This window comes from Echinops telfairi, unplaced genomic scaffold (assembly GCF_000313985.2).
Source record: "Echinops telfairi isolate 266 unplaced genomic scaffold, ASM31398v2 ScPeMD7_7458;HRSCAF=8496, whole genome shotgun sequence".
Taxonomy (NCBI): domain Eukaryota; kingdom Metazoa; phylum Chordata; class Mammalia; order Afrosoricida; family Tenrecidae; genus Echinops; species Echinops telfairi.
Window position 1 is genome coordinate 30,147,534 of NW_022111358.1, and position 11,948 is coordinate 30,159,481.

General features: G+C 61.7%; 2 protein-coding genes across 2 annotated transcripts in view; both read right to left on the bottom strand.

Annotated features, from left to right (window-relative positions):
• PLEKHH3 (pleckstrin homology, MyTH4 and FERM domain containing H3) overlaps positions 1-7,441 on the bottom strand; it is a 9,382-nt gene extending 1,941 nt beyond the window's left edge. Inside the window, exons 1-11 of the mRNA XM_045299452.1 lie at positions 6,856-7,441; positions 4,886-4,941; positions 4,429-4,508; positions 4,153-4,344; positions 3,904-4,061; positions 3,679-3,799; positions 2,103-2,409; positions 1,325-1,532; positions 933-1,069; positions 283-423; positions 17-183 (exon numbers count right to left, since the gene is read on the bottom strand). Of these exons, the coding sequence (XP_045155387.1) occupies positions 17-183; positions 283-423; positions 933-1,069; positions 1,325-1,532; positions 2,103-2,409; positions 3,679-3,799; positions 3,904-4,061; positions 4,153-4,344; positions 4,429-4,508; positions 4,886-4,941; positions 6,856-7,017 (1,729 nt within the window). The 5' untranslated portion in view covers positions 7,018-7,441. The remainder of the gene's footprint in view (positions 1-16; positions 184-282; positions 424-932; positions 1,070-1,324; positions 1,533-2,102; positions 2,410-3,678; positions 3,800-3,903; positions 4,062-4,152; positions 4,345-4,428; positions 4,509-4,885; positions 4,942-6,855) is intronic.
• A 2,050-nt stretch (positions 7,442-9,491) lies between these two features.
• Positions 9,492-11,851, bottom strand: CCR10 (C-C motif chemokine receptor 10). Its single transcript, XM_004707182.2, has 2 exons — positions 11,492-11,851; positions 9,492-10,699 (listed from the first exon to the last, which is right to left on the bottom strand). Exons 1-2 carry the CDS (start codon positions 11,513-11,515, stop codon positions 9,641-9,643), a joined length of 1,083 nt encoding a protein of 360 aa, XP_004707239.1. The 5' UTR covers positions 11,516-11,851; the 3' UTR covers positions 9,492-9,640.
• Positions 11,852-11,948: the final 97 nt, after the last annotated feature.

Sequence of the window (11,948 nt, forward strand, 5' to 3'; positions counted from 1 at the left end):
GGCCGGCCGTGGGAACCTGGGATCTGAGGTCCGGCTACAGGGGCGCCTAGGAGGGAGGGCGTGTCCGGGTGGTATAAAAGGCGAGGGCGGAAAGGCTTGAGACTCGGGTCCACCCCGAGGCGCCTCGGATCGGCTCGCTCGCAAACGTGAGCCGCCAAAAACCCAATGGAGCGCTGTTCTCCTCTGACACGCGCAGGTCACCGCGAGTGGACATGTGCTACACCTCGGTTTTTAGAAAGGGAAGCTCAGGGATCTCTTAGAGGGGAGTGATTGAAGGGGAGCTTCACCTGCTCGAAGAGGAACGGCAGTTCGTGACCGTCTGGGGACAGCCCCTCGGGGTGCAGAGGTCCGTGAAGACGCAGACACAGTCTCCAGCCCGAGTCTGGCAGGTCCACCAGACCGGCTTCTTCCCCAGCGGCCAAACTGCGGAGGAGGAGAGACCTTCAACCAGGAAGCAGAGCCTCCAGGGCCGGGGCCCCTGGGCTGGGCCGAGGGAGGAAGCAATTGGGTGGGCCAGGTTTGTTTTTTGTTCTTGCGGGCGGGGACTCTCGGCGGAGTGGAAAGGGAAAAGAGTCTTGAAGTTAGACTGCGGGGTCCCAGGGAGAGGCCGAGACCCCAGCATAGATAGGTGCTGGTCGGGGCATAAAATAACTCAATTTTTAAAAGAAAAACGCCTCGCTCTTTAAACCCAAAGATTCGAGCCTTACAAGAGCAGACTGCCTCATCTCCATCCCCCCGCCCCCGCCACACACACACACACACACACACACACACACACACACACACACAGCTATTAGAGTGGGCACCAACTGCCGACCTTGTGGCCAGTGGCTTAATTCATAGCCCTGACTGATCAACATTTGTGTAGTGATTGACGGGCATCTGGGAGGCAGAAGAGTTAGGGGGCAGCAGGGCTGGCGCTGGACATTTACTTCTCAAACCTGGTGAGCACGTCGGCCACGAGGGTCCCCCCAGCCAGGGCTCGCTCCTGCGCCCCATGCTGTTCATACAGCGCGAAAGAGTTGCGGCTCCGGGCCAAGCCCAATCGCCCGACTAGCTCTCGGGCCACCTGGGGGGAAGCAGAGAGGGGGAAGTCAGTCCGTGCAGGGGTCTTGCCAGCAGTTGGAGAGGGACGATACAACTGGAGGAGGTCTTCCAGTTTGCTTAGTCCCGCCCACTCCACCCCCGCCACCCCCCCTGTACGCAAATGCAGATTCTGAGACGCTGGGGACATCTAGGGCCCAGGCACCGATGGAGCAGAGCCCGGGAAGCTGGGAGCAGGGCACGTGGTGGTGGAGATGCGGAAGCCTCTCTCCGGCCTCACCTCCCCGGCAGTGGTGTGCGAATCGATGGCCACTGGGCAGGCACCAGCCCCGGGACAGTGCACGGTGCACAGCAGCTCCTGCCGCCGGCTCAGCGCGGAAATCTCCGCCAACGACGGCACCAGCTCGCGGCCGCGTGTCCGGCCCAGCGCTCTTCTGATGAAGCGCGCATATTCAGCCAGCTCAGAATCTGGGAGGGCCTGCTCGGTTCTGGGACAGAGGGTGCCAGAGGGTGCCGGACATAAGTGCTCAGAGAACTCCCCGCTCCCGCCCGCCGTCCATCCGTCATCCCGGGGATTTCCTCCCCTCCAACTAAATTCCTCAAAGGCAGCCACTCGCCCTTCCAACTACCCCATGCTCTGTTTGGAGACGAATTCCTTTCTAGGTTTCCCAGCAGTCCCTTCCCACTTCAGAAAGTCTCTTGAATGCTCATTCCGGCTAAAATTCGCAATCCAGCAGCATTTCGCTGGCTAATTTGGAAGCCTTAGAGCAGGAGGGCATCAGCCCTGGGAGAAAAGGTGCTTTTAAATAAGTCGTCTGCCTAATAAAATGTTAAAAAAGAAAAAAAAAAGTCGTCTGTCCAAAGGGGGCGCCTTTTTGTCAGTCCTACGCCTGCAAAAGATATGGTGCATGGTAGCCTCAGCCCTGGCCTAGGGCGAGCCCCTCCCTTCTCTACGCCTAGTTTCGCCATCTGCCAAACTCTTTAGGAAGAAGGAAAGGGCCTCCCTCCCAGCCCAGCAGGACCCAAGCCTGAGCCCCGCCCCGCCCCACCCAGCTCACCTCTCCAGATGCCCCAGGAGGTGCCCGCGCACTGTTCCCCCAGGCCGGAAGGTGCAGCTCATGCAGGTGAGGAGCTGCCAGTACCGCAGGGTAGCAGGGTCATGGGTCGCAGGGGGCCCGGGAGGGCCCGTGGGGCCCGAGGTCTGCTTAGCCAGCTGTAAGAAGAGCTCATCCCGCAGCGCTGGCAGGTCCTGACAGGTCTGGAGCACACCTTGCATCAGGGGCCCAGGGCTCCGCGCCCCCTCCAGGGCCTGCAGCGCCAAGAACAGCCGAACCGCCTCCTCCCTCAAGGGCGCATAGCCCGGACCTGCGGGAGGGTGGGGGTGGAGGGATGGTTTGGAAAGGGGACACAGAGCTGGGCCCTAGGAGGAAGGCATGAACCAGGGGGAGGTCAGGAGTATAAGGGGACAGGGGGTGGCGAGGAGAAGAGGTTAAGGACAGGCAGAGTGAAGGGAAAGCAGTGGTCACCCAGAACCACCCTCTCAGCCCCTGGCTTCTGGGAATCCCTACTCCAGATGCTTCTAAGGGGAGTTGGGGTTATTCAGTGGGACAGGTTGAGAGACACAGGCTTGCCCTAGATCCAGTAACTGGGACTAGGCACCACTGTGATGGACCAGAACATAGACTGTGGGGGGGATAAGAAAACCAAGGTGCTGGTCCACGCCCATTTGACCCCTCACTGTTGGAATCTTATGGGGGCTAGTTTGGCTGGATGAGGGCAGGTGCCCTTTCAGCACTTTCACTGCTTGTTAAAGTGACATGGACAGGTAACATGGCATGGAAGTGACATGGACAGGTAACACGACACGGAAGGAGCCCTGGTGACACGAAAGGTTGGCTGTAGACCTGTCCCCACCCCAGCAGCTCCCTGGGAGAAGGCCTGACCATCTGTTACTGTCAAGATTACAGCCTATGAAAGACCATGGGGAGGACCTAATGTCGGGGGTTTAAGTGGAGAGAAAATGTTTTGAGAAACGATGTACAAATGCGCTTTACACAATTGATGTGTGTATGGATTGGGATAACAGTTGTGTGAGCCCCTAATAAAATGTAAAAAAGAAAGAAAGAAAGACCATGGGGCAGTTCTGCTCTGGGGGTCGGAACCCTCTCACAATGGCAACATGACATGTTCCTAAGAGTGTGAAGAAAGATCAGAGTGAACACTCTCCAACAAAGTTCAGGGGTCAGAGTGAGACCCACAGAGAATGTGGTCAAAGGCAGCCCTTTTTTTTTCTGGCTGGCGCCCTGCCCTTCTGACTCCCCACCACCACCACCCCGGGCCTGGCCCTAGGTAGATCAGGCCAGTTTCCCATTTCCCCTTCATTCTTGGAAAAGTGAGAGGCTGGTAGGCCCCGCAGTGTCTCAATAAGTCCCTGCTACCCCCACCCCACTGCTATCCAAGCATCTCTATCCAGGGTTTCCTAGACTCTACATCTTTCCAGGAGTACACAGCTCATCTTTCTCATAGCCCTACACCTAGCCCCCATGGGTCACCAGGGCTCCTGGAGATAGGACAGATTCTTAACTTGGATCAACCACATCCCCTACAGGGGGTTGGAACCTTGGGGCCACTCACCTGGGGCATTCGCTCCATAGGGCAGGGGCAGGAGTGGGGCATACAAGGCCCCACTCGTGTGCCTCAGGATAGGGTTGCGGTGGTAAATGAGGGCCACAGCCTCCGGGTCCTGACAGCTCTCCTAGAGGCCAAGGGGGAGGGTCAGATTATGTGGCAGAACTTCCCTATGTCCCCAGACAGCTTCCAGGTCTGCCACCCTCTTTGCAAGAGTCCCCTCTCTCACACCTGAATGTCCCTGAGCAGTAGCTGGGTGGGGGTCTCCAGGGGGGCCTTGGCTGCAATCACTTCTCGAAGGGCCACCCCCCAGCGTTCAGCTTCTGTCTGGCGTGGTGAGCAGAGCCGCACACTGTGTTTGCGGCCAGACACGGTCACTGACCATAGACCTAGGGGAAAGAAAGACCAGGATGAGGGGCCGGGCCCAGCAGGGATAGTGGCAGTCCAGGGACTTAGAAGTGGAGTCCCCCCACTTCTCACCAGTCTCTTTGGGCCTGCGCTCCGGGCCGGTCACGGCGCACAAACTGGTGAGCACCAGGCTCCCGAGGCGCCGCGCCCCATCCCCGCTGCTGCTGTACTGGTCCAGGGAGTCCCGCGTGAGCACGAACCAGGCCCGGCGCGGGGGCAGCCAGGGCCGCGCCCCTCCTCTGCGGGGCTCGCGGTACAGCCAGCCTGGGGGGAGGGGGCAGGATCAGCAGGTGGAGATATTATTCCCTGGGATTGGACGCCTCTGGAGTGCCCGAAGGGGTCCCCCACCTTTCACGACGACGTCCGGGTCGTCCTCGGGCGGTCCCTTCTCCGGAATGAGGCTCCGCGTCTCATCTGAACTCTGCAGCCTAGGCGGAAGAGGAGGGAGCGTAGAGCGAGACTGCCGCACCCCGGGTCCGTCTCAAGGGGGCGTCTCACCAGGAGCTCATCAGACTTCATCAGAGAGGTGCCTGGCTCCCGGGCGGGGAGCCCCTCCCCCTGTCTGTGGGAACCACCAGGCTGTTCTGACCTCGCACCAGAAATAGCCTGGACCCCCCCCTTTCTCCCGGCACCCCTGGCTGGACCGCCCCCCCTCCGCCCCCATCCCCGGGACCCCGGCCAAACCACAGCGTCCGGCAGTGGGCCTCTCCCTTATTGCACAATCCCGGGAGGGACGAGGGTGAGCAAGGGGGTCTCGCGGGCGAACTGGGGTCACGTTAGCACGGGTCAGAGCGTTGAAGCTCACCTGTCGGAGACGGGCCCGGTTCTCACCGGCTGAGTCAGCGTCACGTCCAGGGGGCCCTGAGAGGCAGACAGAAAAGACCTCAAGAACGGCGCCGCCCGGGAGAGAAGGCCGCAGCTCGTGCCTCCGGGACAGCGCTGCCGCGGGAATTGCGGAGTCCCAGAGCAGGGTCTCCGCAGCAGTCACTGGGCCCGCCCCTCTGTTGGTCCACCAGGGAGGCCAGGGCAGCTGCCTCAGTCCCCTTTACCCTTTGAAGATGAAATCAGGGTGGAGTTGGGGTGAGGGGGGGGGGAGAGCACTAGGCGCGGTGCCAGCAGACCTTGGTTCTAGTGCCGACTGGGCCCCTGGCTCTCTGTGGAACGTTGGACAAGTCCCTTCCTGCCTCAGTTTCCCCTTCAGTAAACCAGATGAAGTCTCTTCCCACTCTAGCCGACTAGAAGCCAACCCTTGCTCTCGCGTTTCCTGTACTGCACTTGGTCTCCTTTGCTTGGGGGGAGGGAGGGGCCAGCGTCAGGCAGCAATAGCAGAGGTGAGTAAAGAGCGCTGCTTACCTCGCCCCCAAGCGTCCCCAAGGCACAGGGGTGAGCGGAGCCCCTGGCCCTCCGCTGGGGCTCTGGTGGGGTAGGCTGGGCTGAAGAAAGGCGCACACACCCCTAGGAGGGGTAGTCTGGGATCTGGCCACTTCCCCAACCGCCACACATCGCCCTAACTTCAGTCCTAGACTGCGGTCTGAGAGGCCGGCCAGGCGGGAACGGTGCCATCCTCCCATCGGGCCCAAACAGCTCCAGCCAGGAGGGGGAGGGGGGCCAGGGACACCTGTCCCCGAACACCAGAGAAGGGGGGCGGTGGAGGTGGAACATGAGAGAAGCCACAGCCTGGTTGACTGAGCGGAGCCCGACTCTGCTCAGGCTGGAAGGTCCTGGGCCTTCCAGGGGTGGGGATGCACCCATTTTCTGAAAGGTCCAAGCGAGGTTCTGAGCCATGCTACCAAGGGGGACAGGTGGTGACCACCCTCTCAGACCAGCTCCCCTAATCACCGTCCCCTCCCTCCTCCTCCCTCTATATTTATCCACCCTTCGCCTCCGCCAGGTGCTGGCGCCAGCCCCGGCCCGGCATAGGCAGCCCGCCCCACCCGGGCACTGAGCCACTGGGCCTGCCAGGGACCCCTGAGCAGCGGGGGATGGGAGCCTGGCCCAGGCTTTAGCACACGGGGAGTCTGACCGTCTGAGGGAAAGAACATGGAGGAGGGGACACCAGGAGCATGAAGGCTCCTATGCTACTCGTGCCTCAGTTTCCCCAAGGGAATAGTCGACGGAGCCGCCGACTGTCCCTCGCTATCCCTCTGGGATTCCCTTGGAGCCTCACCAGGCAGGGCCGAGAGTCCTGTCCAGAGTGGCAGGGGGGTGACAGGGACACTTGCAGAACCGCGCTCCTCAGCTCCTTCTCCGTGGGGTTCCTGCCACAGACCCCAATCCTAGGATGCCTTCTCCCCCTCGCCCAGGTCCCCGTGGCAGAAGCTCCCGCATCTGGCCCCAGAGCTCCTGAACTGGGAGCGGAGCGGACCCAGGCATCCGAGCCGCCCAGCCGGCCTCGCCACATTCCTCGGAGCTGGTGGAGGCGGAAGGAGACGGGATGGGACGCGGGCCCGACCGGGAAGGGAGAGGCAGGGCCAGGTCGGGCCACGCGTAACGCCTACCCTGCCTCAGGGCCCCCAGCAGGTGGACAGCGCCCAGCATGCGGCGCGAAGCCCGCAGGCACCTTCGGAGTCCCACTGTGCCTTGAGCTCTGGTGGCAGGCGGGGGAGAGGGGGGGGCTTCTAGCCCCCAGGCAGGAACCTCCCCGGTGTCCCCAGTGCTCCCAGAGAACAGAGTTTGGCTGGAGCCTGGATCGCAAGCCGGGGAGCCGACTGACTGTAGCGACGATTGAGACAAATCTCCAAGACAACCCCCCACCCCACCGCAGCCCCGACTTACCCTCCCGCCGCCCGCCAGATTCGGAGTCCGCAGCTCAAAAGTCTCCTCGTCCTCGTCCTCGTCCCCGTCCCCGCTAAGCTCGCCGTCCCCGTAGTCCCGGTGCAGAAGGGTGAAGCCTCGGCGGCAGCACAGGAGCCACCACAGTCCCCCGGGGAGAGGCATCCGGGCGGGCCAGCGGCTGGGGATGGGGGCGCGGGCGGCCGCGGGCAGGCAGCAGGGGATCTGGGAAACTGTCGGGGCTCCGACCCAGCGGGGTGGGGGTCGGGAGGACAGGAGATGAGAGGGAAGGCGAGAGCAACAGGGAGAGCCGTGTCCAGCTCTGGGGTTCCAGGGGACGCTAGCTGGAGCTTGCGGGGAGGGGGGTGGGGGGGCTCGGTGCCTGGTCCACAGAGGGGGAGGGGGAAGAGCGTCCAGGACCGGGGTGGGGGGGAGGTGGGAGCAATGTCCGGAGCTGGGAAGTAGTGTCCGTTGTAGTGTCCAGTCCTGTGGGGGGCAGTGTCCGGTGCAGTGTCCGAGGTGGGCAGTTGTCCAAGCCCCTGGGAGGGTTGTGTCCGGTAGGGCATCCGGTGGCCGGGGCCCGGGCCGCGCGCGCTGCGCTCCCTGCAGCCCCGGGACTGGCGCGCTAGAGGCGCGAGCACAGCATCGGGACCCCGCCTCCCCAGTCCCCTTTCCTCTGTGGGGACCCCCCCTTTCCCTCTCTTCTTTCCAGGGCAGGGTCCAGATTTCGTCACAGCCTCTTCTGCCCAATCACTGCTCCTGGCGCCGGGCGCGGCCACCAATCAAACAGCGGAGGCCGCGGCGGGTTGCATCATGTGCCCCTGGCTTGGTGACAGCGGGGAGGGGCGGGAAGAAAGGGGAGAGAGAGGGCGGTGATATGTTAGGCACGCCCCAGGTCGGACGCGGGGTGCCAGTAACGTCACGAAAGCCCCGCCTTCAGGTGCTTGTTTTAACTCTTGGCGCACCAACCAACAGATGAAGCCTCGGCGGCAGCTCTTGGGAAGGCAGACCGGAGCGGTGGTCTCGAGAGAGAGTGATGTTCAGGAAGACCCGACTGCTGCCCTCCGAACCCCTGGTCTGGTCTCAGAAGGCCTGCAAAGGGGAGGAGCCGAAGCTAGTGAGAGGGCGTCCAGACTGCATCGGGCATAGTGCTGGAGGTGCCCTCCGCCCCTGGGGCGAAGGGGTCTAGGGCGGGTCTGAGTTTCTTCCTTTAGAATTGAAGAAACTGAGGCAGGGGCTCCGAGAAGGTGCCGACCTAGGCCAAATATAGCACTGACCTGCGGGCGCCTGCTCACTGTACTCTGGGGCGCAGAGGGCCCTGGGATTGGCGGTGATCTCCGAATACAGCAGTCGCAAAGGGCGAGGAGACTGTAGTTCTGTGTAGGAAGGGGTTAACCGAGGAGGGAGGCGGACGGGGCGGTGCTTAGCCTTCGCGGGAGCGCGCCTTGCTGACTCAGCGATGGTTCCCTAGGTCTCCCGTGATGGGTTCCAGGTCGGGCGCGCACGGCTGGCATGCGTGACCCTTTGAGGATCTGCGCCCGCCGTCTCCAGGCCTTCCCTGGTCCTTGTGCCCTGGAAGCCGTGACTCTGGGCCGTGGCCGCCGGATCCCTCAGGAGGAAAGGCTATCGCTGGCTAGCCAGGGCGGGGGGTGGGGGGACCTCAGGCCTGCGCCTCCCTGGAGACCGCCACGCCACGCCCCGTTCCACTCGCCTCGGCCCCTTTCCTCCTCTCCTCTCCCCTCCCCTCCCCACCCCCCCATCCCCAGTTTAATGGCTGGAGTAACCAAACGGCTTTGCTGACCGTATATTAAACTGCGAGAGTTGTTGCGTGGCGTGTGAACATGATTCTGCTTGTATGTTTGTGTAGAACAAAGACCAGGAATCTGCCCTGTCCCCAGATGGGTGGCCCGCCCTGAGTTTTCCCAGGGTGAAGATTTCACTATCCGATTAGCTCTTCTCGGGTTCGAATGGCATTGTTTCTAGGGAAGTGCTTTCCGACGTCTAACCTCCCCTTTTCCTGTATTTCCTCTGATCCCATCCCCCCGGAAGATGGGGTACAGCAATTCTCCCACTACTCCCAGCCAATGACAAGAACTCTTGGAAATTTACAAATTACAATTCCCTACTTGCCTGGTTTTTGCTCCATGGAGAAGAACTTCAGCTCAACTTTTAACACTCCCTTTTTTCCCCCCATCACAGAATCTCAGAAGTGATTGCAAAATGGTAATCCAATCCAAACGTCCACCCTCCCCCCACACCCCCCTTCCAGGCACACACAGTCCCCACAGCCTGTGCCTGAACATTCCAGAGGCCAGGAACTTGGCTGTTTCCTAAGGCAGCCATGACTGGATAGCTCTGGTTGTTAGAAAGCTCTTTCCTTTGCACTCTTTCAGGAGGTCTGTCCGCCCCTCCCCTCCTGGCAGCTTTCCCGCCGCACCTCTGTCGGAGGCAGCGAAGGTGGAGGGGGTGTCAGTGCCTAGAACCTCAACCGGCTCAGCAGTCCCCCACCCCCACCCCGGCTCTTGGCGTCTTCCACTCAGAACGGAGCGGGAGGGAGGGGTCACCCACCAGCTCTGCCCTGCTACAAATCACTTCCAACCTCCGTGACGCAAAAATAGTAACAGTTGTTGGCTTGCATCTCATTTTCATGTTATCAATTTAATGTGTCAGGGCACAGGTCCCTACCTCTGGCGCAGTGTTCTCCCACCTACTCCCCTTTCCCACTCCCTCCCCGGGAATCGTTTCGGGGGCGGGGGTCGCCCCCTCCTCTAGGTTCGCGCTCTAGGACCTAGAAGGAGAGACTGCGGGTCTCAGTGGGAGCCGTGCAGAAAGACAGGCGGGGCCCGCAGGGGCAGCGACCTCGGGGGTGAAACCCTGGACTGCAGCCCCCACCCCGCAGCAGCCTCCGGAGGTCTTGGCGGAAACGCAGCCCCAGAAAGGCGTAGAGCACCGGGTTCAGGCAACAGCGGGCCAGGGCCAAGCCGCCGGTCACCAACAGAAGTAGGTCCTTGCGCTTGCTCGCCGAGCAGCTCTGCTCGCGGGCGGCTAGCAGGTCGGCGGCGTCCAGCAGCAGGGCGAGGCTGTAGGGCAGCTGCAGCACCACGAAGGCCGCCACCAGGGCCACCACGACGCGCAGCGCGCGCCGGCGCTCGGGCCCCCTGGCGGCCAGCAGCGTGCGGCCCAGGAGCGCGTAGCAGGCCGCCATGACGCCCAGCGGCAGCGCGAAGCCCAGGACCACCTGCGCCACCGCACTTGCCCCCTTCAGGGTCTGCGTGAGACCCTCGGGGAAGATGAGGCGGCAGCGCCGCAGACCTTCCCGCCGCGCGTCCTGGCTGTAAAAGAGCGCGGGCAGCGCCAAGAGCAATGACAGCAGCCACACGACGCCCGAGACCAGGTGCGCTCGGCCTGGAACCGAGAGCCGCGGCCTGGCTGGGAGGGCTCGCGCAATGGCCACGTAGCGGTCGGCGCTGATACAGGCCAGGAAGAGGAAGCCAGCGTGGAAGGAAGCCGAGTAGAGGCCCGAGATGGCACGGCAGGTGGCACTGCCCAGGTTCCAGCCCTGCAGAGCTCCTGCCGCGGCAAAGGGCAGGGTCAATGCCAGCAGGAAGTCGGCCAGGGCCAGCTGGAATAAGTGGGCTGAAGTGGGCGAGCGGGCCTCCCGACGGGCCGCCAGGTGGGTGGCCAGAACCAAGCCATTGCCTGCCAGACCCAGCGCAGCCACCGTCAGGGAGGCACTGGGTTGGAAGGCCCTGCTGAAAGCCTGGACATCTGCCTTGTAGCAGAGCTCCGGCAGCGGCTCAGAGGAATATGCTTCGTCATCGTCCCCAGAGTAGGGTCCCCAGGAGCCCTGGGGAGGTCAAGAGGAGAGGAGAGATGAGACACTTGCCCTCACACTTCTCCCTGCCCGCTCGCCCCCTCGCTCCCCACACCTCCAAAATGGGGTTGGAACAGCTCCAACCATCGAAGAGAGAAGACAGAAACTTCCCCAAATCTTGCCTGGCGCCTTAAGACCTGGGCTTCCCGTGCACCCCATCCCGCCTCTGCCTCCAACCTCCTGAGTGACCTTGAGCAAGGGAGTTGCCCTTTTTCGGACCTCAACTTCCTAATATGTAAACTCCCGATCAGGCATCCTGACCATGCCGCTTGGCAGGTTTTGCTGTGAGGGTTGTTTGAAATAAGGACGATCCGTGAATGTGAAGGATTTGCTTTCCAGAGTGGAAAGCGCTGGTGTTATTAAATCAATCTTTGCGCTTCGGTTCCTCTGCAGCGCCCTCTCCTGGAGAGACTTGCCCATGCAGCCTTTGCTTCCTAAGCGGCCCCTACTTGGTCTGGAGAGGGTTTCTGCTTGCCTTCTTCCCCTTACCAGCTTCCAACCCGCCGCACCCCTTACTCCAGTCCAGCCAATGGTTGGGGCTCACTTGGGGTCTTGGTCCCTAGATTCACTCTTTTCCCCTCAGCCTCTTTCCCCCCACCTCAGCCTTACACTACCAACCCCATCCATCTGAGGGCCCCCACCAGCATAGACCACAGGTTAGAGCCTTAGCCCTCTGCACCCCAATAGCCAGGTGGGAAATTCCATCACCTGGCCCTCCCTCTCTCTAACCACCCCTGCCCACCCTAAACCTTGCCCAATTCCCACCTGCTCCGTGTGCTCAGTCCCCATCTCTTGCTACACGGGTTTCTGAGGTGTAGTCACAGATGGGAGAAGTTAAACTAGGTACAGGAAGGAAGGGGCGGGGAGAGGGGCCAAGAGGGAGGTGGGGATTAGGATCTGTGGACCCACTGTACCGATTTTCCACCCGGAGGACTTCTTTCTACCCTGCCCGTTGTGGAGATTGGGGAGCGCTTTGGAATAATTATCCTTAGCTAACTAGCTGTGCGATCTTGAATAAGTTTCTTGACCTCTCTGAGCTTCTTCCTTTTCTTTTATTTTTTGCCCCCTCTGCAAGGTGGAGTAAGGTAAAAATGCTGAATCCACAGTTACGGGAGGGTGCTCAGGCCCTGGGCCCTGGGGCATTGATTGCCTTCAGAAATGGTTAGATTTTACTTAACTTTCTTCCCATTTCCAGACACCATCCTCCCCGCCGCCCCCCGCT

Coding starts and splice junctions, on each gene's coding strand:
- CCR10 (XM_004707182.2), bottom strand. CDS start 11,515: ATGGGGACTGAGCACACGGAGCAG. Junction 10,700..11,491: donor GGACTGAGCACACGGAGCAG/GTGGGAATTGGG, acceptor TGACCTCCCCAG/GGCTCCTGGGGACCCTACTC.